This window comes from Camelus ferus, chromosome 35 (genome assembly GCF_009834535.1).
Source record: "Camelus ferus isolate YT-003-E chromosome 35, BCGSAC_Cfer_1.0, whole genome shotgun sequence".
NCBI classification, from domain to species: Eukaryota; Metazoa; Chordata; class Mammalia; order Artiodactyla; family Camelidae; genus Camelus; species Camelus ferus.
Window position 1 is genome coordinate 10,067,622 of NC_045730.1, and position 25,839 is coordinate 10,093,460.

Consider the following 25,839-nt stretch of genomic DNA (forward strand, 5'->3'; position numbering starts at 1 on the left):
AATCCTACATGATTACAGTGTAGTTATAAAAATCAGTAAATTTGTGTTGTTGCAGAACTGTTAGCTAATCTCCAGATCCTGTTCAGATTTCACCCACTTACGTCCTCCATCCTGAAGGAAGGAAACTTTTTCTGGTCCAGAATCCAATTCAGGATCACACACTGCATTCATTTGTCCTGTTGTTTAGTTTTTCCCAGTCTGTAATATTTTCTCATTTGTGTTTCTTGACCCTAGTGTTTCTGAAGCCCTCACTGTTACAGGTTCTCGGAGGCAGACTAGGTCTTAACAATGGATTTTACAGCCACACCCTGCTTTGCTCTCATACAGTGATTTTCTGGCAGTGGCTTAAATACTTTGTTTATCTGGAAGCTGTTCCATACTTGAGCATTGTTTCTGTCTGGAGAGACAGGCAGTGTTCAAAAAGCAGCAAGTCTTGGTTCCTTTTCATCAATGGTCTTCCTAATTTAGTTTATCTCTATACTGCTTTTTACTATAAATAGCAAAGTTAGACTGCACTTTAAATGTATTATTTAGAAAGTCTCTATAGTTAAATCATACAATTCATTAAGTTGATTTTCTATTTTCTATGTTACTATGGGCAATAATTTAGTTAAGCTTTATTATTACATAACCAGAACCCTTGTTCTCTAATTTTCAGTCCCCCGCCCCTTAAGCCCTCCTTAGGAGCCTCCTGAAAGGCCGTAGGTTTTAGGAACAGCCTCTTCCGTGCTCTTTAGGTGTTCACTCATTATCTCCTGAAAGTCCTTTCAGCTTCTGCCCTCTGTCTAATTCCAAGCAACTCCCACACTTAGGTTTTTTTGTTACGGTAGCACCCCGTGCCTTGTAACAAAACTGAGTATCGGTTACCTATTGCAGCATAACACATAACCCTAAAATATAGTGACATAAAGCTATAATGAGTACTTACTGTCTCAGAGTTTCTGTGGGTCAGGAATTTAGACTTAACTGGCTATTTCTAGGTTAGGATCTCTGGTCAGATTGCAGTCAAGATGATGTCAGGACTACAGTCATTTGAAGGCTTGACTAAGGCTGATTAAGTTATGCTTCCAAGATGGCTTATTCACATGGCTGGCAAGTTGGTGCTGGCTGAGTAAGAACCTCATTTTCTTGCTGCATAGACCTTCCCGTAGAGACACTTGAGTGTCCTTATGACATGGCATCTAGTATTTTTCAGAGTAAGAGAGCAAGGTGAAAATTACAGTATTTTTTGTGAACTAGCCTCAAATGTCACATGTTGTCCCCGCCACACTCCTCCATCCCCTCAAACATACAGCTGGGATGCCCTTTTTTCTAAATTGTTTTTTGGTGTTAAATATATATAAAATATCATCTGCCATTTTAGCCACTTTTAAGGCACACCATCATTTTTGCATACCTGAAACTCTGTAGCCATTAAGCAGTAGCTCTCCTCCCAGCCCCTTCTCCAGGCCCCTGGCAGTCTCTGTTCTGCCTTCTGTTTTTAGAAATTTGACTACTCTACATTCCTCTACATTCCTTACATAAGTGGAATATTCTATTGTGTGTGTGTGTGTGTGTGTGTGTATACACACACATACCGCATTTGCTTATTCATTTATCTGTTGATGGACGCTTGGGTTGCTTGTACGTTCTGGCTGTTGCAGATGAGTAATGCTGCTATGAACATGGATTGGGTATACAAATATCTCTTCAAAACCCTGTTTTCAGTTTTTGGGTATATACTCAGAAGTGGAATTGCTAGATCACGTGGTGATTCTGTGTTTAATTTTTTGAGGAACTACTATACTATTTTCCACAACAGCTGTAGTATTTTACGTTTCCACAAACAAGGGTTCTGCTTTCTCCACATCCTTATCAATGCTCATTTTTTTGTTTTTGCTTTTCTTGGTAGTAGTTTTGTTCCTCGATTATGATACGTCACTTGGTCTTTGATTCTTTTGTTTATCTTTTTTTTTTCTTTCGAGTCATATCTTTATTTTATGTATGTATGTATGTATGTATGTATGTATTATTAATAGACTTTATTTTTCTAGAGCAGCTTCAGGTTCACAGCAGAATTGAGCAGAAAATGCAGAGTTTGCACACAGCCCTCCCCACCCACACATATATACTCCCTTACCCTCAACATCCCTCACCACTGTGACATATTTGGTACAATCAATGAACCAACATGGACACATTATTATCAACCAAAGTCCATAGTTTACATTAGGGTTCACTCTTGATGTTGTACATTCTATGGGTTTTGACAAATGCGTAATGACGTGTAGACACCACTAGAGTATCATACAGAATAATTTCATTGCCCTAAAAATCCCTTGTGCTCCATCTATTCACTCCTTCCTCCCTCCCTCTCCCCAAACCACGATTTTTTTTATTGCTTCTGTATATGTGCCTTTTCCGGAATGTCATTTGGTTGGAATCGTACAGTTTGTAGCCTTTTCAGACTGGCTTCTTTCATTTAGTAATATGTCTTAAGTTTCTTCCATGTCTTTCATGGCTTGATAGCTCATTTCTTTTTTCTTTTTTTTTCACAGCACATACATTTTTAAATTTACATATATGTACTGTTCATTGTTTCTAAGAACGTTTAGAGCTTTAGCTTTTTAAACTTACATAGTTATCAAAGGAATAAAGCCAACCACAAAATAAGAATTAATTCAGAAAGATACATACACCCTTCTATTAACAGCAGCATTATTTATGATTGCCAAGATATGGAAGCATCCTAAGTGCCCTTCAATAGTTGAATAGATAATGAAGGTGCAGCATATACATATGTAATGGAATACAACTTACCCATAAGAAAGAAGGGTATTTTGCCATTTGTGTCCCTTCATTCACCTTTTTTTTCCACTTAAAAAACCAGAATTTTATAACTGGCAGGGACATTTCCATTACATCAAAAAAACCCAAAATACCTAGAAATAAACTTAACCAAAGAGATTACCTATACTCCGAAAACTGAAATGACACAAAGAAATGGAAAGCTTTCTTGTGCTCTTGGATTGGAAGAATCAGCACTATCAAAACGGCCACACTACCCAAAGCGATCCACCGATCCAGTGCAGCCCCCGTCAAAATACTCAAGATATTCCTCAGAACTAGAACAAACAATTCCAAAATTTATAAGGAACCACAAACGACCCCAAACAGCCAAAGCAATCTTTTGTAGGTCTTTTTTTCCTCCTTTTTGTTTTCTTTTTCTTATGGTTTGATGACTAGAGAAAGTCATCTAACATTTGTTGTAAAGTTGGTTTGGTGGTGCTGAAATCTTTTAGTTTTTGTTTATCTGTGAAGCTTTTGAATTCTCCATCAAGTCTGAATGAGAGCCTTGCTGATAGAGTATTCTTGGTTGTAAGTTTTCCTCTTTCATCACTTTCAGTATATCATGCCACTCCCTTCTGGCTTGTAGAGTTTTGCTGAAAAATCAGCTAATAATCTTATGAGAATTCCCTTGTGTGTTATTTGTTGCTTTTCTCTTGCTAATTTTAATATTTTCTCCTTATCCTTAATTTTTGTCAATTTGATGACTATTTGCCTTGGTGTGTACCTCTTTGGATTAATCCTGTGTGGTACTCTGCGCTTCCTGGACTTGGGTGACTGTTTCCTTTCCCAAGCTGGGGAAGTTTTCAGTGATTATCTCTAAAAATCTTCTCGGGTCCTTTCTCTCTCTCTTCTCTTTCTGGGACCCCTATGATGTGAGTATTAGTATGCTTCATGGTGTCCCAGAGTTCTCTTACACTGTCCTCATTTCTTTATTATTGTATTATTTAATTATTTTATTTTGGCAGGGGGTGGAGGAGGTAATTAGGTTTATTTATTTTTGGAGGAAGTACTGGAGATTGAACCCAGAACCTCATGCATGCTAAGCATGCACTCTACCACTGGAGCTATACCTTTCCCCCCATCCTCATTTCTTTTCATTTTTTTTTTTTTTTTTTTTTTCTGTTCTGTAGTAGTGATTTCCAGTGATCTGTCTTCCAGCTCACTGATCTGTTCTTCTGCCTCATTTAGTCTATTCTTGGTTCCTTCTAGTGTGTTACTCATTTCAGTGATTTTATTCTTCAACTCTGGGTATTATTTGTATTTTCCAGCTCTTTGCTAAAAACTTGACTCTGTGCATCTGTATGCCTCTTGAGTTCTCTGAACATCTTCACCATCATTACTTTAAACTCTTTCTCAGATAAATTGCCTATCTCTTCATCACTTATTTCTTTTTCTGGGATTTTATCTTGTGCCTTGGCCTGGGTAGTATTCCTTTGCCGCTTCATATTGTCTATCTTTCTGTGTGTTTGTGGATTCCTTCCACAGGCTTTGGAATTGTTGTTTTCTTATTTCTGGTATCTGCCCCTGGTGTATGAGGCTGGACTAGAGGCTTATGCAGGTTTCCTGGCAGGTGGAGCCAATTCCTGCCCACTGCTGGGTGAAGCTTGGTTCTGGACCTCTGGTTGGTAGGACTGTGTCTAGAGGTCTTTGTGGCTTAGGAAGTCTGTGTTCCCACCCTTTATGTTTTTTGGCCTGAGGCTTCTCTACAGGCTGTTGGATGGGGCTAGGTCTTTGTGCTAATGATCCAATCAAGGTGGCAGCCTCCAGGAAAGCTCATGTAGAGAATACTCCTAGAATATCCACCGCCAGCTTTTATGTCCCCTGGGTGAGCCGCAGCCGTCCCCCATGTCCCCAGGAGACCCTCCAAATCCAACAGGCAGGTCTGGTCCAGGTTCCTATGAAATCACTGCCTCTGCCCTTTGACCTGGCATACATGAGTTTCCATGTACGATTCCCAAGCAAATGGAGTCTCCGTTTACCCCAGTCCTGTGGGGCTCCCAGATCCAAGCCCTGCTGGCCTTCAGAACCAGATGTCCTGGGGTCTCGTTCTCTTCCTTAGGGCTCTCATTCCTGTGGGAGGGCCTCTGGGACTTCACTGTTCTTCAGCGTGTGGGTCACCCTCTCAGGGGTATGGGGCTGAATTATATCGCGAGCACGCCCCTTCTACTGTTCTGCTGTGGTTCCCTCTTTATGTTCCCAGTTGCAGAAGGTCTTTTTTGCTAGGTTCCAGTCTTTCTTTTGATGGTTGTGTAGCATTCAGTTGTGGTTTTGTTGTAGTGGCGAGGAGAGGTGAGCTCATCGTCCTGCCAGTCTTCCATCTTGACTGGAAATCCCGAGACTCATTTTCCATAGTGCAATGCAAAGAGGGCCAGATAACGTTTGCTCATGCAGTCTGTTGCATTGCAGTGGAGGGACCCTGAGTTTGGGGCACCTGAATTAGTAAGCAGGGCCACCTTTTGCTCCTAAAGTAGACATTCTGTCTTCTAAGTCTGATCTTTATGCAAACAACCTTGAAAAGATAGTTTAGAACAATGGGCAAGTCATTGCCTCACTCACAAGACCCACAGAAATAGTACAGATACACGTAGAATTGTCTGTGATAATCCTCAAATTATGAGGATTAATATAGTGTTTATTTTTCGTTCACAGCTAAGTCCAAAACAGATGTTCTTGATTGGCAGACAGCTTTCTTATAAGCCATCAGCCTTCTTTTCAGTGCTGCTTCTGTGGCTCCTGTGTTCACTTGCATTATTCTCTGGAAGCGGAAGGAGCATGGATACTAAATACTTGGGGTTAAGGACCAGGCCAAGAGGTGACACACATCATTTTTCATTCAGATTGCATATGACTTGAACCCAGTTAAACGCCACATCTGACTGCAAAGGAAACTGGCAAATGGCTAGTTTTTTTTGTTTTGTTTTTTGAGTAAGAAAAAGAAATCGGTTTGGTGAATAGCTAGCTGACCATCTCTACGTCATTTTAGCCCATTGTTTTGGTTAAGCCATATATCATTATAAAAAATTCAGAAGCAGCAGAGCATTTTAAAAAATTCAAGTTAGTTTTAAAATACTCACTCCGATGGGGAGGGTATAGCTCAGTGGTAGAGTGCATACTTAGTATGCACGAGGTCCTGGATTCAATCCCCAGTACCTCCATTAAATAAATAGACATAAATAAATAAACCTAATCACCCCTCCCAATACTCACAGAATCCACCATCCAGAAATAGTCATCGTTACTACTAAGTACACGTTTCCAGATTTAAAATATATGTGGAGAGAGACAAAAGGATGGTTAGATCAATAAAAATATTAAAATGATATAATACTGTTACTTTTTAAAAATATTAAAGTCGGATTTACTTGGCTACATAGATGAAAAAGAAAGTGAAGTAAAATAGATGACATTGAACTTCAAATAAAATTTCCTTCTCACAAGAGATATTATTTCCTTAAGTTTATACCTTTAAGTTTAATAATAGAGATTATAAAATAAAACAGAAAGCATTGACAGGTAAGATTGTCTTTTCAGTTCAGATTCTTTAAGCTAAAATAGAATACTGCTAATAAAGCATTAGGAAATTTATTGTTTTGCTTAAGACTTTCAGAGACTTTTCTAAGATTGGTCAATGTAACAATAACCAATTCAGTGGAGACAGGGTATTTTGTGTGTGTGTGTGTGTGTGTGTGTGTGTGTGTGTGTGTGTGTCTTGGCTTTTCTAGGCATGGTTGCCAGGTCACTCCAGTTGTTCCAAGGGTCTTGGTCTAACACATGGGCGTCTAAAGGCAGGAAGGGAGAATTTTTTAAGAGAGAACATTCCCAGCCATCTCATAGAAAATTTTCCCTTCTGTTTTATCCTGACCTAAATCTATCCCAGACCTAAAGCAGTCAGTGGCTAGTGGAGGGTAGACTTACCTAAATTGACTTAGGTACACCGTGTTCACCTCTGGGCTGGAGTGTGAGGATGTGAGAGGGTGATTGGCCAAGGGGAAAAAAAAGTGTGAGCCAGTGATACTATATACAGCCAAGATACCATTCAAAAATTAGAACAAGAAGGGAAGACTTTCCATTATGAACAAACTCACAGAATACAGGTCCTAAGAACTTACTCTTAAAAAAAGTCACTAGGCAGTAAAGTTCTGCCAATTTAATGATATAAAGAACTCACTGGCGAAGCTGTGTTTAAAGAACTGGTAGTGACCATCTAACAAATTTAAATTAAATACAGAACAAATACCTAAACAACTCTGAGAGTTGTGTTTACAGAAGAGAATGTCTTAGACCTGAAAAATAACGTAAAGGTCTTTAAAAAACAAACAAAGCAAATGGCAGGAAAGGAGAGGAGCATGGGGATACAATTAGCCTTCCCCAGCAAGGGATCAGTACAGATTCTTCAGAACACGAAACAAAACATGGCGGTTTCCACCAAACTGTAATCATGCATAAATCCCTTCCTTGTAGACAAGGTCTCTGGTTTTCTTTGGCCAGTCACCCCCCTTGTGTAGTTTTATTCATCTATTTATTAAATTTATTTTTTATGGAAGTAATATAGTTGACGTACAATACTATATTAGTTTTAAATGTACTACATAGCGATTTGACAGTTACGTACATTATGCAATGATCACGGTAAGTTTAGTAACCATCTGTCCCCATACAAAATTCTTAAGCATATTATTAACCGTATTCCTTATGTTGTATGTTACATCTCCCTTGCTTATTTATTTTATAACTGGAAGTCCTGTCCTCCCTGATCAGGCTCAGTTTGTTCTCTGCATCTGAGTGTTTTCATGTTGGTTTGTTTGTTTTGGGTTTTAGAGTCCACGTGTAAGTGAAGTCATACAGTAATTATCTATCTCTGTCTGACTACTTAACTTAGCATGATACCCTCTAGATCCATCCATGTCGTAAAATGCCAAGATTTCACCTTTTTTTAATGGCTGAGTAATATTTCATTTTAATGCATGTACCACATCTTTTTTATCCTTTCGTCTGTTGATGGCCACTTAGGTTGCTTCCATATCTTGGCTACTGCAAATAATACTGCAGTGAACATTGTGCATTTATCTTTTCAAATTATTGTTTCTGTTTTCTTTGGATAAATACTCAGAAGTGAAATTGCTGGATCATGTGGCAATTCTATTTTTAAGTTTTTGAGGATCCTCCATATTGTTTTCCACTGTGGCTGCGCCAGTTTGCAATCCCACTGATACAGGGGCTCTCTTTTCTTTGCATTCGTACCAACACTTGTTATTTGTTGTCTTTTAGATGGCTATTTTAACAGGTATGAGGTGGTATCTCATTGTGGTTTTGATATGCATTTCCCTGATTGTTAGCGATGTTGAGCATCTTTTCATGTGTCTTCTGGCTATTTGTATGTCTTCTTTGGAAAAATGTCTGTTCATATCCTCTGCTCACTTTTTAGTTGGCTTGTTTGTTTCTTGGATATTGAATTGTATGATTTCTTTGTATATTTTGGATATTAACCCCTTATCAGATACATTGTTTCCAAGTATCTTCTTCCATTCAGTAGGTGACCCTTTTCATTTCATCGATGATGTCCTTCACTATGCAAAAGCTTTGATGTAGTCCCATTTGTTTATTTTTGCTTTTGCTTCTCTTGCCTGAGGAGACATATCTGGAAAGATACTGCTAAAGTCAGTTTTCATGTTTTCTTTTAGTTTTATATTTTGAGGTCTTCTGTTTAAATCTTTAATCCATTTTGAGTTTGTTTTTGTTTTTAGTGTAAGAAAGTCAAGTTTGATTCTTTTGCATGTAGCTGTCGAGTTTTTATAACACCATTTATTGAAGAGGCTGTCTTCCCCATTGTGTATTCTTACTGCCTTTGTTTCAGATTAATTAACCGTATAAGCATGGGTTTATTTCTGGGCTCTCTACTTTGTTCCATTGATCTATGTTTCTGTTTCTGTCCTGGCACCACGGTTTTGATTACTATAGCTTTGTAGTATAGTTTGAAATCAGGTCCTGTGACACCTCCAGGTTTGTTCTTTCTCAGATTTCTTTGGTTCCTTGCATAAATTTCAAAACTTATATCATGTTAACCATTTTTCTAAATCTCTGAATGTTCTTTTAGAACATGCTTTTATAGTGGCCATTCTGTATGGTTGGATAGTAATTTTTTCAATCACACCTGTGTTGTTTGATACTCAGATTGTTTTCAAGTTTTTTGTCATTGCAAATAGTAGTATAATAAACTGTATTTAACCTCTGTTCGCATCCTAGAGGTGAAATTACTAGGACAGGGAACTTTTTTTTTTATCGTTTCCGACTCTTTTAAAATGGTCCTTTGCATATTTACATTCTCTCTAGTAATGTATGCAATTGCTCATTTCACTGTAACTTGGACAACATTGGGTCTTATTATAAAAAAAAACCCAACAATTTTGATCACTAGGTAAGAGAGGAATATTACCTTCAGTTCTTTAGTGGTTGGGTTGCACATTTTTTTGTTATTGTTGTTTAGTTAGTGACTTGTTTCTTTTGTGAATTGCCCTTTACACATTGTTTTATGGCATATATATTTTTCTTATTGATTTACTAAAAATTTTAAACCACTAAAATAAAAAACATAATAACTTTCATTCATTTCTGTTTGTTTTTCACTTTTTAATGGTATTTAAATTGGTAAGTTTTGAATTTGAATAGCAAAAACTGCCTTTTCCCTTTCTGATTTTTTACTTTATTTCTATTGCTTAGAAAAGTCTTTCCTTCCAGTTTTAAAAAATAGTTTCTACCAGCCTCTTAGATTATCTTAATCTTTTTTTTTTTAGCACTTTAAAATAATCCATCTGGATTTTGTTTTATTCTGCATGAGATACTTTCCCCTAAATTATTAACCAGTTTTTCTAGTACCATTATTAAGTAATTTCAATCTTACCTTGCTGATTTTGGAATCCTGTCTTTGTCATATGCTAAATATTTATATGTAATTGAATCTTTTCCTAGAATTTCCTTTTGTTCCACTGATCTATTAAAGTCAGCCTTTCTCTTTAGTGTGAAAGTCGTTAAACTGCTTTGATTTGTATTTTACAGCCCATTAAATAGAAAATAATCTATTCACAGTCTCTCACTGAGCGTTTGCAATCCTCATCTCAGGATACATTTCTTGATGCATCACATAGGACCAGAGCTCTGTATTATTCCATGATGACTTATATATACTCAGTTTTCACACTTGTACACATGCGTACTTTACTTTTTTACTCTCATGTGCTTTCCAAGTTTGTAGACTTTGTCTAGTGTCATTCAGGGTCATTCTCTATGAAATTATCCCAGTTCTTGTACTCTTTGAAGAGTAAAGCCTAGTATGGGAAGCAGAACATGAAAGAGGAGAGAAAAGTTCCTTTACTTTTATGGGAGAAAATTATTGATGGAGAGCTTAAGGACAAGGATCATTTGAATTCAGTATTTTATAAACTAGATTGTGTAACTATATTTGTTATTTGGGTGAATAAAAAAAGCTAATGTGTGTTACTTTTAATTTGTACTTAAATTCCCATGACCCAGTTGTGAATCCTAGTCTTGTTTTAGTTATCTACTGTTGCTTGATAAACCACCCCACAACTTTTAGCGGCTTATAGTAGGCATGGCTCAACACAAACAGTTCATCTTTCCTCCAAATGATATAACCTGGGGTCACTAATGAGGCTAACCCTCAGCTGGTGGCTGGCTGGGTGATCGAGGACAGTCTTATTTATGTGTCCAGAGTGAGCTGGCTGTACGATGGGGTACCTAAGCCCTTTTGCGTTTAGCCTCTCAGGAGAGTGTGAACTGACTCTTTACATGACTGGGATCTAAGGGGACGAAAGTGAAAGCTACACAAGACTTAATAAAGCTCTAGGCTTCTGAAATTGTACATCACTTCTGTCACATCTTCTTGGCCAAAGCACAAGGCTAACCCAGGCTTGTGGGGGTGGGGAAGTAGACATCTTAAAATGGGAGGGGCAGTAACATCCTGTTACAAAGAATTGGAGGCTTGATTCTTTGGTGGTTTTTATTATGATATGTCACAGTTAAGATAAATTTATAGTAAAAAAGTTTTTTTTTTTAAGTCTGAACAAAAACTATTATTGTGTTATTTTACATTTTCCTTTGCTAAAGTATTAAGATTGCATTCAAGAAATGTCTGAAATATTTTATGTACTTAAATCAGGGATTAAAAGCAGAAAGTGGCAATACTTGGGAAGTATAGTAAAACAGCTATGCTTAATATTTATGTTTTTTGTTTTGCTGGTGTGTAATCTCTTTTGGGGCAAGGCCAGTGATATTTTTTCATGCCTTGACTGGTGCTGTGAATGGTTACATTTAAGTACTGTGAGAAATAAGTTGAATTAACTCTTTAAATCCTAGTGAATTTCATATCCAATACTGACTAAAACAATTGAGAACAATTTGGTTAAAATTTTTTGACATTAAATAAAGTTGGGCTCCTAATATTTAATTAATTTCTTATTAATTGAATTCCTTTTTATATTCAGTTCATCAGTTTTAGCAGAGATAACAATTCATCTGTTTTGTGGGTAAACCTAGGAAAAAATATCTTTCCTGAGTTTCTGTGCCCTGATTTGTAGTCTGTGGGCCATAGACTTTAATGCACATTGATGGAGAATCTGACACTATTCTGATGTGATAGTGCATGTCATAGTGCTGTGTAAATTTTAAAGTACTGTTTATAAAATGTGCACAAAAGCATTTGGTGTTTTTAACAGAACAAAAATAAAGTTTGCTGGATATAAATGTAGCAAATAATTGTAGACTTCAGTTATTTGTATATTATTTTAGGTTGGTCAAGGATAAGGGAGCTGAAGTCACCTTAAAGTAATTTATACTAACATTACTGTATTTTATCTGTTTATATTTTTTTTAACATATAGTAATACCATAAGTATATTGCTAGTATTGTCTATATATAAAATAACATGATTGTGATTTAGAAGTGGTTTAGTTATTTTTTGACAAGTATTCATTAGCATTTTAAATTACTTAAACACAATTATAAAGGAATCTCATCTTTATTATATACATGGGTTATGATTTAAATTTAAATTGGATTTTACTTCTCTTCATTTTTAGAAATATAAAGAAAAGGATAAACACAAACAAAAACACAAGAAGCAACCAGAACCATCACCTGCATTGGTTCCTTCCTTGACTGTTACTACAGAAAAAGTAAGTTTTAAGTACTGTATTTTGTTTTATATAATAACTAGTTATATACTGACTTTCTGCCTTTAATCTAGTTATGTGCTGAATTTTGAAAATACTTGAGGAAGTGTCCTGGTTCCTTCTAACCATTTCCACCTCTCTAAGCCTAGTCAGGCACTTAGGTTTCCCATTTTAGTCCTTTATTCTGCTGTTTACTCTATGCTCATTTCTGAAGAATGTTAAATGAGGATAACAAATGGGAGGCATCACTCAGATTCTGGCTTCACCATTTACTGACTGAGCTCTTAGGTTAATTTAACTTCTTTGTACCTCAATTTCATCATCTATAAAATGGAGGAAATAATTGTTGGAACTGAATGAGATAATCCATATAAGGCAGAACAGTGTCTGATTCGTAGTAAATATTAATTGTTAAATGTTAAATATTATTAAGATTATTATCATGTGGTTAACATGAAAGCAAATGGAGACAGGGACAGGTGGCTGAGACAGAGGGAGGTGCAGGGCCATGCAGTAGGAGATGAGGCCAGGGCGAGAGGCCAGTCATGCAGGGCTGTGTAAGCTAGTGGAAGGACTTAGTTTTTAGTCTGAGTGAAAAGTGAGCCATTGGAGAGTTCTGAACTTAATATAACATGGTCTGACTTAGGTTTTGTAAAGACTTGTGGCTGCTTCATTGTAGGTGGACTATAGAGTCAAGAATGAAAGAAGAGAGGCCATGAGGTTATTGAAATAATCTAGAGAGAAATGGTGCTGATGCTGGAGGGTGGTGAGAGGTGATCAGATGCTGAATACATTTAAAAGAGGAACCCACAAAACTTTCTTATAAGTAAGATGAGAGGTGTAAGAGAGAGGATTCTAAGATGATTGCAACGGTGTTAGCCTAGATCACTAGAAGGAATGGAACTGATATTAACAAATATGTGAAAGCCTGTGGGTGTGGTAGGTTGAGGGTAAGATGAGTTTTGGGTATGGTATTTATGTTCTTTTTTTTTTTTAATTAAAAATTTTCAATATTTATTTTTATTTATTTTTTTGGTGGGGGAGGTAATTAGGTTTATGTATTTATTTATTTTGATGGAGGTACTGGGGATTGAACCCAGGACCTCATGCATGCTAAGCTACTGAGCTACATCCTCCCCACCTTGATTGTTTTTTTTTTTTATTACTGAGTTTTGTGAGACATTATACATTCTGGATACAAGTCCTGTGTCATACGCATTATTTGCAGATATTTCTCGCACTCAGTGGCTTAAGCAGACATTCTTAATTATGTTCATTATATACATTTTTTATATGTTTTCTTTTTATAATTTTTGTATTTTTATGTTTCTCATTTAGGTCTTTGGTCCATTTTAAGTTATTTTTTTGCGAAGATGTGAGTTATACATCATGGTTTACTATATATAGATACCCAGGTTGTCTAGAACCACTTGTTGAACAAACTGCTTTGTCCACTGAATTGCCTTTACCCCTGTTTGTTGACCACGTATGTATGGGTCTATTTCTGGACTCTGTTCATACCATAATATCTTGATTACTGTAGCTTGAAGTCAGGTAAGGCACACCTTCCAACTTTGTTCTTCTCCCTCAGAGTCGTTTGGGCTATTCTGCATCCTTTGCATTTTTATATGAATTTTAGAATCACATTGTCAAGTTGTAGAAGTAAATCTGCTGGTACTTTGACTCAAACTGCATTGAATACTACAGATCATTTTGGGGGAGAATTATATCTTAACAATATTGAGTCTTCTGATCCATGAACACAGTATATCACTTCATTTACTTAAGTTTTTAATTTATCTCAGCAGTGAGTGTTAAAGGTTTTGTACATCTTTTTCCAGCTCCATCTCTGAATATTTTTGTATTTTTTTATTCTGTTATAGTCTTTTAAAATTTCAGTTTCTGATTGTTCCTTGCTAGTGTATTATAGAAATAACATTTTTGTGTTTTTGTATGTTGCTCAAGTATCCTGAAGTCTTGATGAAAATTTCTTATTATTTCTAGTAGCTTATTGATTCCATTGGATTTTCTTCTAGATTATCATGCCAACTATGAATGAGACAGTTTTACTTCATCCTTTCTAATCTAGATGCCTTTTATTTCTTGTTATTCCTGTTAGAATCCCCAGTGCAATGTTGAATAGAAGTGGTGAGAGTGAGTATCTTTGCTTTTCTTGATCTTTAAAAGAAGCATTTAATCTTTTAACATTACATATGATGTTGAGGGAGTTTCCTTCTGTTCCTGTTATGCTGAGTTTTTTTAATCAGCCGTGAATATTAGATTTTGTCAATACCTTTTCCATATATTTTTAGTTTTTATTTTTTGATTGAAGCATAGTTGATGCTATGTTTCAGGTATACAGCAAAGTGATTCAGTCATTGTGCATACATTATTTTTTTCAGATTATTTTCCATTATAGGTTATTACAAGATATTGAATATTGTTCCCTATGTTATACAGTAAATCCTCATTTCTTTTCTTTTTTTTTTTCCTAACATTTTATTTATTTTTTTTGTGGGAGAGATAATTAGGTCTATTTACTTATTTTTAGAGAGGGTACTGGGGATGAACCCAGGACCTTGTGCATGCTAAGCATGCGCTCTACCTCTTGACTATACATACCCTCCCCCCAGATCCTCGTTTCTTATCAATTTCATATATAATAGTGTGTATCTGTTAGTCCTATATTCCTGATTTATCCCTCCCCTCTTTCCACTTTGGTAATCATAAGTTTATTTTCTATGTCTGTGACTCTGGTTCTGTTTTGTAAGTAGATTCATTTGTATTATTTTTTAGATTTCACATATAAGTGATATCATTTATTTGTCTTTCTCCTTCTTCACTTCACTTAATATATTCTCTAGGTCTATCCATGTTGCTGCAAATGGCAGTATTTCATTCTTTTTTTCCATAACTGAGTGGTATTCAATTTTTATATACGCACACACAACCACCCCACATTGTCTTTATCCATTCATCTGCTAATGAACACTTTGGTTGCTTCCATGTCTTGGCTATTGTAAATAGTGCTGCTTAAACATTGGGGTGCGTGTATCTTTTAAAATTAGAGTTTTCATCTTTTCTAGATATAAACTCAGGAGTGGGATTGCTGGATCATATGCTAGCTCTATTTTTGGTTTTTAAAGAAGTCTCCATACTATTTTCCATAGTGGTTGCACCAGTTTACATTCCCACCAACAGTGTTAAGAGGGTTCCCTATTCTCCATACTCTCTAGCATTTATATTTGTAGACTTTTTGATGATAGCCATTCTCACCAGTGTGCGGTATACCTTGGGTGGTTTTGGTTTGCATTTCTCTAATAATTAGTGATGTTGAGCATCTTTTCGTGTGCCTATTGGCCATCTGTATGTCTTCTTTGGAGAAATGTCAGTTTAGGTCTTCTACCCATTTTTTGATTGGGTTGTTTGTTTTTTTGATGTTGAGTTGTATGAATTGTTTGTGTATTTTGAAAATTAACCCCTTGTCTGTTGCATTATTTGTAAATACTTTCTCCCATTCCGTAGACTGTCTTTTTGTTTTATTGATGGTTTCCTTTGCTGTGCGAAAGCTTTTAAGTTTGATTGGTTCTCATATGTTTATTTTTGCTTTTATTTCTTTTGCTTTGGGAGACTGATCTAAGAAAATACTGCTATGATGTATGTCAGAATGTTTTGCCTATGTTCTCTTCTAGGAGTTTAATGGTGTCATGTCTTATTTTTATGTCTTTAAGCCATTTTGAGTTTATTTTTGTGTATGATGTGAGGGATTGTTCTAGTTTCATTGATTTACATGAGTTGTGGTTCAGCTTTCCCAACACCACTTGCTGAAGAGACTGTCTACGTATTTTTAATAGATATATTGATAGGATTTTCTTCTCTTCTTAATATGTTAATGTGATGAAGTATGTTGCTTAATTTTCCAGTGTTATGCCAAACTTGCATTCCTGGGATAAATCCCACTTGGTCTTGATGTATTACCATTTTTATTTACTGTTTAATTCAACTTTTAGAAATTGTAAAGGAATTTTTGTATATGTATTCATTAGGAATATTGGCCCATAGTTTTCTTACGATGTCTTTGCGTGGTTTTGGTGTCAAAGAATGCTGGCCTTAATAAGATGAGTTGCAAATATTCACTCTTACTCACTTTTCACAAAGAGTTTATCTAAATTTGGTATCATTTTTCAGTGTTTGCTAGAAATCACTTTTAAAGTCATCTGGGCCTACAGTTGTCTTTAGGCAAAGGTTTTAAACTATAATTCCATTTAAAAAAATGATATATGGCTATTCAGGTTATGTATTTCTTCTTGTGTGAGCTTTGGCCATTTATATCTTTTTTCTTCCTAACCAGGCTGACTAGCTGGTTATGAATTTTATCCATCTTAAATTATTACCTTTGGGTCCAGTGGTTTTTCTCTGTTTTTTTTTTTTATGTTTTGTATTTTAGTGATTTCTGTTCAGATTTTATTTTTTCCATTTTGCTGCTTACTTTGGGTTTCCTCTACTCTTTTCTAATTTCTTAAGGTGCAAGATGATGAAATTTCTTTGACAACTTTTTTTTTTCTAATATAGGCAGCTTAAAAAATACTACTTCTTTTTTTAAAGCAGCTTCAGATTCACAGAAAAATTGAATGGAAAGTACTGAGATTTCCCATATATCCCTGTTACCACATACACCTTCTCCCAGCATTAGCATCCCACACCAGACTGTACATTTGTTACAGCCTACGAACCTACATTGGCACATCGCTATTGCTTAAAGTCCATAGTTGACATGAGGGTTCACTTTGGATTTTTTACAGTCTGTTCTGTGGGTTTTAACAAATGTATAATTACATGTATCTGCCATTATAGTATCCTACAGGCTAGTTTCACTACCATAAAAATCTGCGTTCTACCTCCTCCTTCCTCCCAAGCCCTTAGAACCACCAATCTTTATGCTGTCTCCATAATTTTGCCTTTTCTAGAATGTCATATAGTTGGAGTATATATGTGACCTTTTCAGAATAGATTTTTTTAACTTAATAATATGCATTCAAGATTCATTTTTTTTTTTTAAGGCCTGATAGCTGATTTTGTTTTCTGCGACTGAATAATATTCCATTGTCTGGATGCACCACGTTTATTTATCCATTCATCTACATACAGAAGGACATCGTGGTTGCTTCGAAGTTTGGCAGTTATGAAAAAAGCTTCTGTAAACATCTGTGTGCCGGTTTTTGTGTGAACATAATTTTTCAGTTCGTTTGGGTAAAGAACAAGGAGTGTAATTGCTGGATTATATATTTAGTTTTATAAGAAACTACCAAACTGTTTTCCAAAGTGGCTGAATTGTTTTGCATTTTGACCAGCAGTGAATGAGACTTCCTTTTTCTTTACACCCTCACCAGCCTTTGGTGTTATCAGTGTTGTTTAAATTTGCATTTATCTGTTGACAAGATGTGGAGCACTTTTTCTTACGCTTATTTGTCATTTATATATCTTATTTGATGAGGTTTTTGGCCCTTTAAAAAATCAGGTTGATTGTTTTCTTATGGTTGACTTTCAAGAGTTCTTTATATATTTTGGATAACAGTTTTTTTTTTTAATCAGATATGTCTTTGGCATATATTTTCTACCAGTCTATGGCTTATCTTTTCGTTTTCTTTATGGTGTCTTTTGCAGAGTTGAATTTTTTAATTTTAATGAAATCCGGTTTACCGGTTCTTTCTTTTGTGGATTGTCCTTTGGTGTTATAATTAAAAAGTTATCACCAACTGTTTTCTTCTGTGTTATTTTCTAGGAGTTCTATAGTTTTCTGTTTTACATTTAGGTTTGAGATCCAGTTTGAGTTAATTTTTGGGCAGGGTGTAAGTTCTGTGTCTAGATTCATTTTTGTTGCTTGTGGATTTCTAGTTCTAATGCCATTTGTTGGAAAGCCTATCTTTGCTTTATTGTATTGCTTTTGTACTTCTTTCACAGAGCAATTGACTTTTTTATTTTTTAGGGTTTTTTGTTTTTTTTTTTAAACTGAAGTAAAGTTGATTTACAATGTTACATTAGTTTCTGGTCAGTTGACTATGTGGGTCTGTTTCTGGCCTCTCTATTTGTTCCTTTGATCTAGTTTTTTATTCTTTTGCCAATACTATACTGCAGCTTTATAGTGAATCTGAAATTGAGTAATGTCAGTACTTCAACTTTGTTCTTGTTCTTCAATATTTTGTTTGCTATTTTGCCTCTTTATGTATACTTTAAAATTAGTTTGTCAGTATCCACACACACACAAGATGTCAGAATTTTGAATGAGATTGTATTGAATCTAGATCAGGTTGGGAGGAACTGACAAATTGATGACATTGGCTTCTTGTTTGTGAAGTTGGAATATCTTTTCATTTAATTATTATTTAATTTGGTTTATCAAAGTTTTGGTTAGTCATATAGACCTTATACGTATTCTGTTTGGTTTAAACCTAAGTATTTAATTTTGGAGGGTTCTGTTGTAAATATCATTGTATTTTTAATTTCAAATTCCACTTGTTCCTTGCTGGTGTATAGGAAAGCAATTTTCTTTTTTATATTAATCTTATATTCTGCAATCTTCCTATAATCACTTATTAGTTCCAGGAATTATTTTGGTCAGTAATTTTCTACATAGACAATTATGTCATCTTTGAAAAAGGACAGTTTAATTTTGTTCTTCCTAATCAATATATGGCTTACTTTCTTTTCTTGTCTTATTACATAAACTAGGACTTTCAGTATGATATTGAAAAGGAGTGGTGAGAGGAAGAATTCTTGCCTTGTTCTTGATACTAGTGAGAAACCTCCTAGTTTCTCACCATTAAGTATGATGTTAGCTCTAAGTTTTTTGTACATATTCTTTATCAAGTTGAGGAAGTTCCCCTTCTTTTTCTAGTTTACTGAGTGTTTTACTGTAAAGGGGTGTTTGTCAAATGCTTTGTCTGCATCTATTGATATGATGTGTGATCTTTCATCTTTACATCTTGATGTGATGGATTATATTAATTTTTGAATGTTGACTCAGTCTTGTGTCCCTAGGATAAATCCCACTTGATTATGGCATTTAGTTCTTTTTATATATCTTTGGATTTGATTTGCTAATTCTTCGTAGAGAATTTTTACATGTATGATATGAGAGATATTGTTCTGTAGTTTTCTTTCTTGTAATGTCATTATCTGTTTTGATTTTATACTAAAGCTGGCCTCATAGAATGAGTTAGGAAGTATTCTGCTTCTGTTTTCTGGAAGAGGTGATAGAGAACTGGTATAATTTCTTCCTTAAATACTTGGTAGAATTCACCAGGGAACCCTTGGTGCTTTCTGGTTTGTGGGGCAGGTTAAATTATTGATTCAATTTTCTTAATAGATACAGGCCTGGTACAGATTGTCTGTTTCTTTTTGTGTGAATTTTAGCAGCTGTGTCTTTCAAGGAATTGATCCATTTCATCTAGATTTTCAAATTTATGGGCATAGAGTTGTTCATAATATTCCTTGATTATCCTTTAATGTCTGTGAGATCTGTAATTTTGTTCCTTCTTTCATTTCTCATGTTAGTAATTTGAGTCCTCATTTTTCTTAGTTGTCTTGACTAGAGGTTTATGAATTTTCTATATATTTTTAAAGAGCCAGCTTTTGGTTCTGCTGATTTTCCTCTATTGATTTTCTGTTTTCATTTCATTGATTTCTGCTTTAATTGTCATTTTATCTTTTCTTCTACTTGTTTTGATTTAATTTGCTGCTTGCTTTCAGTTTCCTGAAGAAGCTGAGATTACTGATTTAAGGTCTTTTCTAATATAACATTCAATGCTATAAATTTTCCTTTAAGCACTGCTTTTGCTGCATTCCACACATTTTGAAGTTGTGTTTTCATTGTTGTTTAATTAAAATTTTCTCTTGAGCTTTCTCTTTGACTCATTTGTTACGTAGAATTGTGCTGTTTTACCTCCAGGCATTCTGGGATTTTTAGCTATCTTTCTGTTAATTGATTTCTAGTTTAATTTTATTGTGATCTGAGAGCAGACATTATATGATTTCTATTCTTTAGAATTTCTTGAGTTGTGTTTTATGGCTCAAAATGTGTTCTGTCTTGGTGAATATTCCACGTGAGCCTGTAGCCCATAGATGTCGATTGTATCCACTTGATTAATGGTGTGGTTCAGTTCAAGTATGTACTTACTGATTTTCTGCCTACCAGGTCTGTCCATTTCTGGTAGAGGGGTGTTAAAATCTCCAACTATAGGAGTAGATTAATGTATTTCTCCTTGCAGTTCTATCAGTTTTTGCTTCATGTATTTTAATGTTATGTTGTTAGGCACATACACATTAAGAATTGTTGTGTAATCTTGTGTTGTGTCACCTTTCTTTTTATATAATGCCACTCTATCCCTGTTAATTTCCTGCTGTGAAGTCAGCTGTGTCTGAAATACAGCTATTTTCACATTGTTTTGATTAGTGCTTACATGGTATATTTTTTTCCATCCTTTGATTTTTTTTTTTAAGTCACTGTGTGTCTCTATATTTAAAGTGGATTTCTTGTAGACAGCCTGTACTTAAGTCTTAATTTTTGATCCCCTCTCAATTTCTGTCTTTTAACTGCTATATTTAGACCATTTATGTTTAGGGTGATGATACAGTTAGGCTACTATCTATCAAATTTGCTACAGTTTTTTATTTGTTGTCCTTGGTCTTTGTTCCTGGTTTTGTCTTCCACATGTTTTCTACCTTTTGTGGTTTTAATTGAATGTTTTATATGATTCTATTTTCTCTTGTTTTCTTAATATACCAGTTATACTTTTTTCCCTTTATGGTTGCCTTTGTGTTTGCAGTGTATCTTTATGGCATATCTAAGTCCACTTTCAACTAACATCTATGCTGTTTCATGGTTGTTACAAGTAACTTATAATTACAAAATATTCCTAATTCCTCCCTCCCATCTTTTCTGTCAGTCCTGTCAGTCATTTCATTTGTACATAAGCATATATATGCATTAGACTTATATATAATCAGATACATTGCTTCTATTACTCTTTTGAACAAACTATCTGTTAGCTCAATTAAGAATAAGAAAAATCATAATTTTTATTTTATCTTCATTGACTCATTCTCTGATGCTCTTCTTTTCTTTATGTAAATCCATGTTTCTGACCTGTTTCATTTTCCTTCTCTCTGAGGAACATTTCATGTTTCTTACAAGGTAAGCCTACTAGCAACAAATTCCCTTGGTTTTTATTCTGAGAAAGTCTTTATTTTTACTTTTGAAGGATAGTTTTGCAGGGTACAGAATTCTAGATTTTTTTTCCTCTCAACACTTTAAATATTTCATATCACTTCCTTCTTGGTTGCATTGTTTCTGAAGAGAAGTCAAACTTAATTCTTATTTCCTTTATAGGTAAGGCTTTTTCCCCTTCTGGCTTCTTTCAGGTTTTTTTTTCTTTCTTTCTTTTTTCTTTTATCTTTGCCTTCCTGCAGTTTGAATATAATATGCCTAGGTTTCTTTTTGTTTGTTTAGTTGGTTTTTGGTGTTTATCTTGCTTGGTATTCTCAGAGCTTCCTGGATCTGTCATTTAGTTTCTCACATTAATTCGGGGGAAATTCTTAGTCATTATTGCTTCAAATATTGCATCTGCTCCTTTCTTTTCCTTGTAGTATTCCCCTTGCACCTATGTTACACCTTCTGTAGTTGTCCTGTGGTTCTTGGATATTGTTCTGTGTTAGTTTTTTTTCTCTTTGCATATCATTTTTGGGAGTTTCTATTTTCATATCCTCAGTATATGAATATATATATATATTATTTAAGGCACGGGCTTTATTAAGAGCATAATAAATACCTTGGCATATTTCAGAATTGTTCATGTCTGTGTCGCCACCCCCTCCCCAGAAGCATCAGTGTGTTTTTCTTCTGATACTCACTGTCAAGACTTGAGAGAACTCTTGGAGGTAAAACTCAAAGTCTGAGGGAACCCCTATGACTGGGTCCTCCTAGAGTTTTAATCTCTCAGGCTTGTCCACACTGAGCCTTCAGCAACTTGTGAATTACACTTGAGGTTTTCCTACCCTGATGCTGGAGGTTTCTGCTTGGGTACGCTGTGATTCTCTGTCAGTCTAATTTTGGGGGCAGTGGTTTACCCTGTGACCATATTTCTCTGATGGATCTAAAAAGAGTTATTTATCTTTCAGTTTGTTAGGCCTTTTACTTGTCAGGATGGAATGAAGACTTCAAAGTACCTTACAAGCTGACCAGAATCTAGAATTGCATATAATATGGACATTTAATGCTGCAGACTTTGTTCTAAGCACCACTTATGAATTATGATATGTTGTATGTTCATTTTTACTTACTTGAACTAAAACCTTATGATTTCCTTTTGATTTCTTCTTTGACCGTGGGTTACTTAGAAGTATTGTATTTACTTTTTTAAATAGTTGGAGGTTTTTCACATGTCTTCTTTATTATTGATTTCTCATTTAGTATCTTTGTGTTATATAATTCCTTTAAAAGTTTTAAAGATATTTTTAATGATACAGAATGTGGATTATCTTGTTCAGTAGTCTGTGCGTTTTTCAGAAGAATGTGTATTTTGCTCTTAATAAATGTAGTTTTTCTATAAATGTCAGTTATCAATTAGGTCACATTGACTTATTTAAGTTCTTTATATCCTTAATTTTTTTGTCTACTTGTCAGTTATTGAGAAAAGAATATGACCCTCTCTTACTGTAACTATGGAGTTTGCTATTCTTTTTATTTTGTCAATTTTTGCTTCATTTATTTTGAAGGTCTCTTATTAGTTGCAGACACATTTAGGATTTTTATATCATCTTGTTGAATAGACATCTTTATCCTGGTAATAGTCCTTGTTCTGAAAGGTACTTTGTCTGATATTAATATTGTGAATACAGCTTTCTTTGGATTAGTTTTAGATTGATATGTCTTCCTCATACTTTTAATATCTTTCTGTATTTATATTTAAAATGGGTTTCTTGTAGACATCATAATATCTTCAGTTTTTTTCTGTTACAATTTCTGCCTTTCAGTTGGCATTTAATATATATATTTTACTTATTGATATGGTTGTATTTAAATGTCATTTGCTAATTTTTAAAAATTGAAGTACAGTCAATTATAATGTGTCAGTTTCTAGTTTACAGGACAGTGTCCCAGTCATGTGCATACATTGCTAATCCTTTTTAATTTGCCCATTATTTCTCATCTTATTTTCTTTCTTTTTCTCATTGAATATTTTTTATGATTCTATTTTGGCTGATTAGTAATAGTTCTTTTATTATTTTATTAGCTGTTTTTAGGGTTTATAGGATATATCTTTAACTTATCAGAGTCTGCCTTCAAGTGATATTATGCCGTTTCACATATTGTATAAGAACCTCGCAGCACAACTTCCATTCCTACCCTTTTGGCTTTGGGCCTGTTTTTGTTATATTTTAAGTTTTACATATTTTATAAACTTCACAGTTAATTATTATTTTTGCTCTAAATCAATTATTAGTTATCTGTTGTCTTTGAAAGAGAAATAATTTTAAAGTCTTTCATGTTTATCCATGTAATTACTGTTTTTAGTGCTCTTAAAGACAACTTTTAGCCCTTACTATGTTGTTAACTGCTGGTGATTAATTCTTTCATCTTTTTTATCTGAAAAGCAATTATCTTGCCTGTGTTTTTGAAAGATATTTTAGCTCGCTATAGAATTCTAAGTTAATAATAGTTCGATAATTTCAGTTTCTTTCAGTACATTGAAGATTTTACTCTTCTGCTCTCTAGCTTGCATCTTTTTCTTGAGAAATCTGTTTTCATCCTTATCCTTGTTTCTTTAGCACATAAGGCACCGTTTTTAGGGATCCTCTGGGTGCTTTTATCATTTTCTCTTTATTGTTGGTTTTTAGTGATAAGCCATTTGATTATGGTATGCAATTCATGGAGTTTTCTTCATGTTTCTTGTACTTGGGGTTAGTACTGCAGGTTTATAGTTTTAATCGACTTTTGTAATTTTCCTGCTGTTATTTCTTTAAAGTATTTTTTCTCCTATTATTATTTTAAGTATTCCCTTTCTGCCTCCCCTCCTGCTCTTTTTTGGGTATTCTAATAACATGTAAATTAGACTGCTTAGTGTTGTTCTACAGCTCACCGACCACCCTCCCACCCCACCAAAAGTAATCATTCTTTCTGTGCTTCATGCTTGATAATTTGTGCTATATTCTAAGAATTGGGCTAATGAAAAATGTGTGACTTTTATGAGAGATTTGAATAGTACATAATTAAAAAAAAAATTTAACTGGCATCACTATGTTTCATCATGTTGGTAGAAGAAACAGCTATCAATTGTTTTCCTTCCTGCCTGCCTCTTTGTCTCCATCATGGATTACAGATTTTTATAGAATAACCTAAGGCAACCATACTTTTAAAAAATAGTAACTGCCATTTCTTTGATTACCTATGATATAGTCATTGTTTAATTCTGAGTCTAATTAAAATTTTTTGTTTGAAATTAGAAATATTTTTTGTTCCTAAATAATACTGCTTAGTAGGCATATGGATATTTTATCTCATCTGAGGATTAATAGTTGTAGTTAGCCACAAAATAAAAGTCAAACATTTTCTGAATGTCTATTTTAGAACATTTATTAAGTTGCCTGTAAATCACAATATATAGATCAAAGTGTTTCTGTACTTCTTTAGAGACTGTCAGTATAACCAGATATCCAATTTTATTTCTGGTGGAAAAGGAAAAAGAAAAAAAAGCAAGGCTGTATTTTACTTAGTTGAGTACCAATTGAAGTAGTTAGTTTGCATTTTATGGTCAATTTATTTGAAAAATACGTATTTTTAAGCACTTACATTGCTCTTAGGGCGGTGTGATGCTTATACTGTGACAGTTATTTAGATTGTGAACCTGAGGAAACAGGTTTGTGATGTTGGGGGCCTGCTCACTGTGTCTTAGCTGCCCCTCATTTTACTTCCTCTGCTCTCTTGATTTTGAGTCAATTGTATGTTTGTAATAGAATTCTACTGTACCATATTATTTAGATAGCATATTAATGAAACAAATGTTTTTAAATTAATTTGCAAACATGGGGTTAAGTTAGAAGTCTCTCTTTGAATAAAATCTATATAGCCTTTTATTCCTTTTCGTTATGTATAATTTTTTTCTTAACTGTTAGAATCTTCAGCTAAAGTTTTTTTTTTTTTCATTATTAAGAAACCTGTAGTATCTTTTGAAACTTAAAAGGTGTTGAGGTTTTTAAAAAATGAAATGTTACGGTTTTATTTAATATGATTTTGTCACTGAAATTTGCTTGCTTTTCTTTCATACCTTTTCTTCCAGATGTCCTATTTTCATTAGATTATGAGCATATTTATTCTTCAGGGGTAAGCAAGGATATTCTATTAAATGACTGGAAAGATTGATTAACCCTAATTTAGATTGATATGTGGAAGCAAATAGCATATTTCTGTTGTTGGTGTTCCATAAAATTTTCTCTCTTTTTCCTTAGACACACAGACAAGGTACTTGACTGAAGTATACCACAACACCACTGTATTTTCTTTAGGTGACTTTCAAACTCCACTAGGGTTAGATGAATGGGATGGAAAACCTCAGGAACAACTCGAGTCACTGGAAAAAAAAAATTTGAAAAGTGAGGTGTCAGGTGTTTTCCAAAGTGATCTGCCTAGCACGGCAACGGTTCATGTTTCTAAACTAATCCATGAAGTTTAATCAGCTTAAATATGATTGGTTCGTTAAATGGGAGTTAGTTTTCTCTGAAATTTACATTGAAACCTTTGTCCTTATTTGTGGATTATAGTTTTTTACA

At 34.5% G+C, this 25,839-nt stretch overlaps 1 protein-coding gene across 14 annotated transcripts in view; it reads left to right on the forward strand.

The window, feature by feature from the left end:
- Positions 1–25,839, forward strand: part of MLLT10 (MLLT10 histone lysine methyltransferase DOT1L cofactor) — a 161,278-nt gene that overhangs the window by 77,588 nt on the left and 57,851 nt on the right. For all 14 annotated transcript variants that reach the window (XR_004317496.1, XM_032473931.1, XM_032473921.1 and 11 more), the window contains one exon: positions 11,923–12,018. Coding sequence is in view for 13 of the 14 variants with exons in the window: in XM_032473931.1 (XP_032329822.1) it covers positions 11,923–12,018 (96 nt within the window). In the remaining variant the exon portion in view is untranslated. The remainder of the gene's footprint in view (positions 1–11,922; positions 12,019–25,839) is intronic.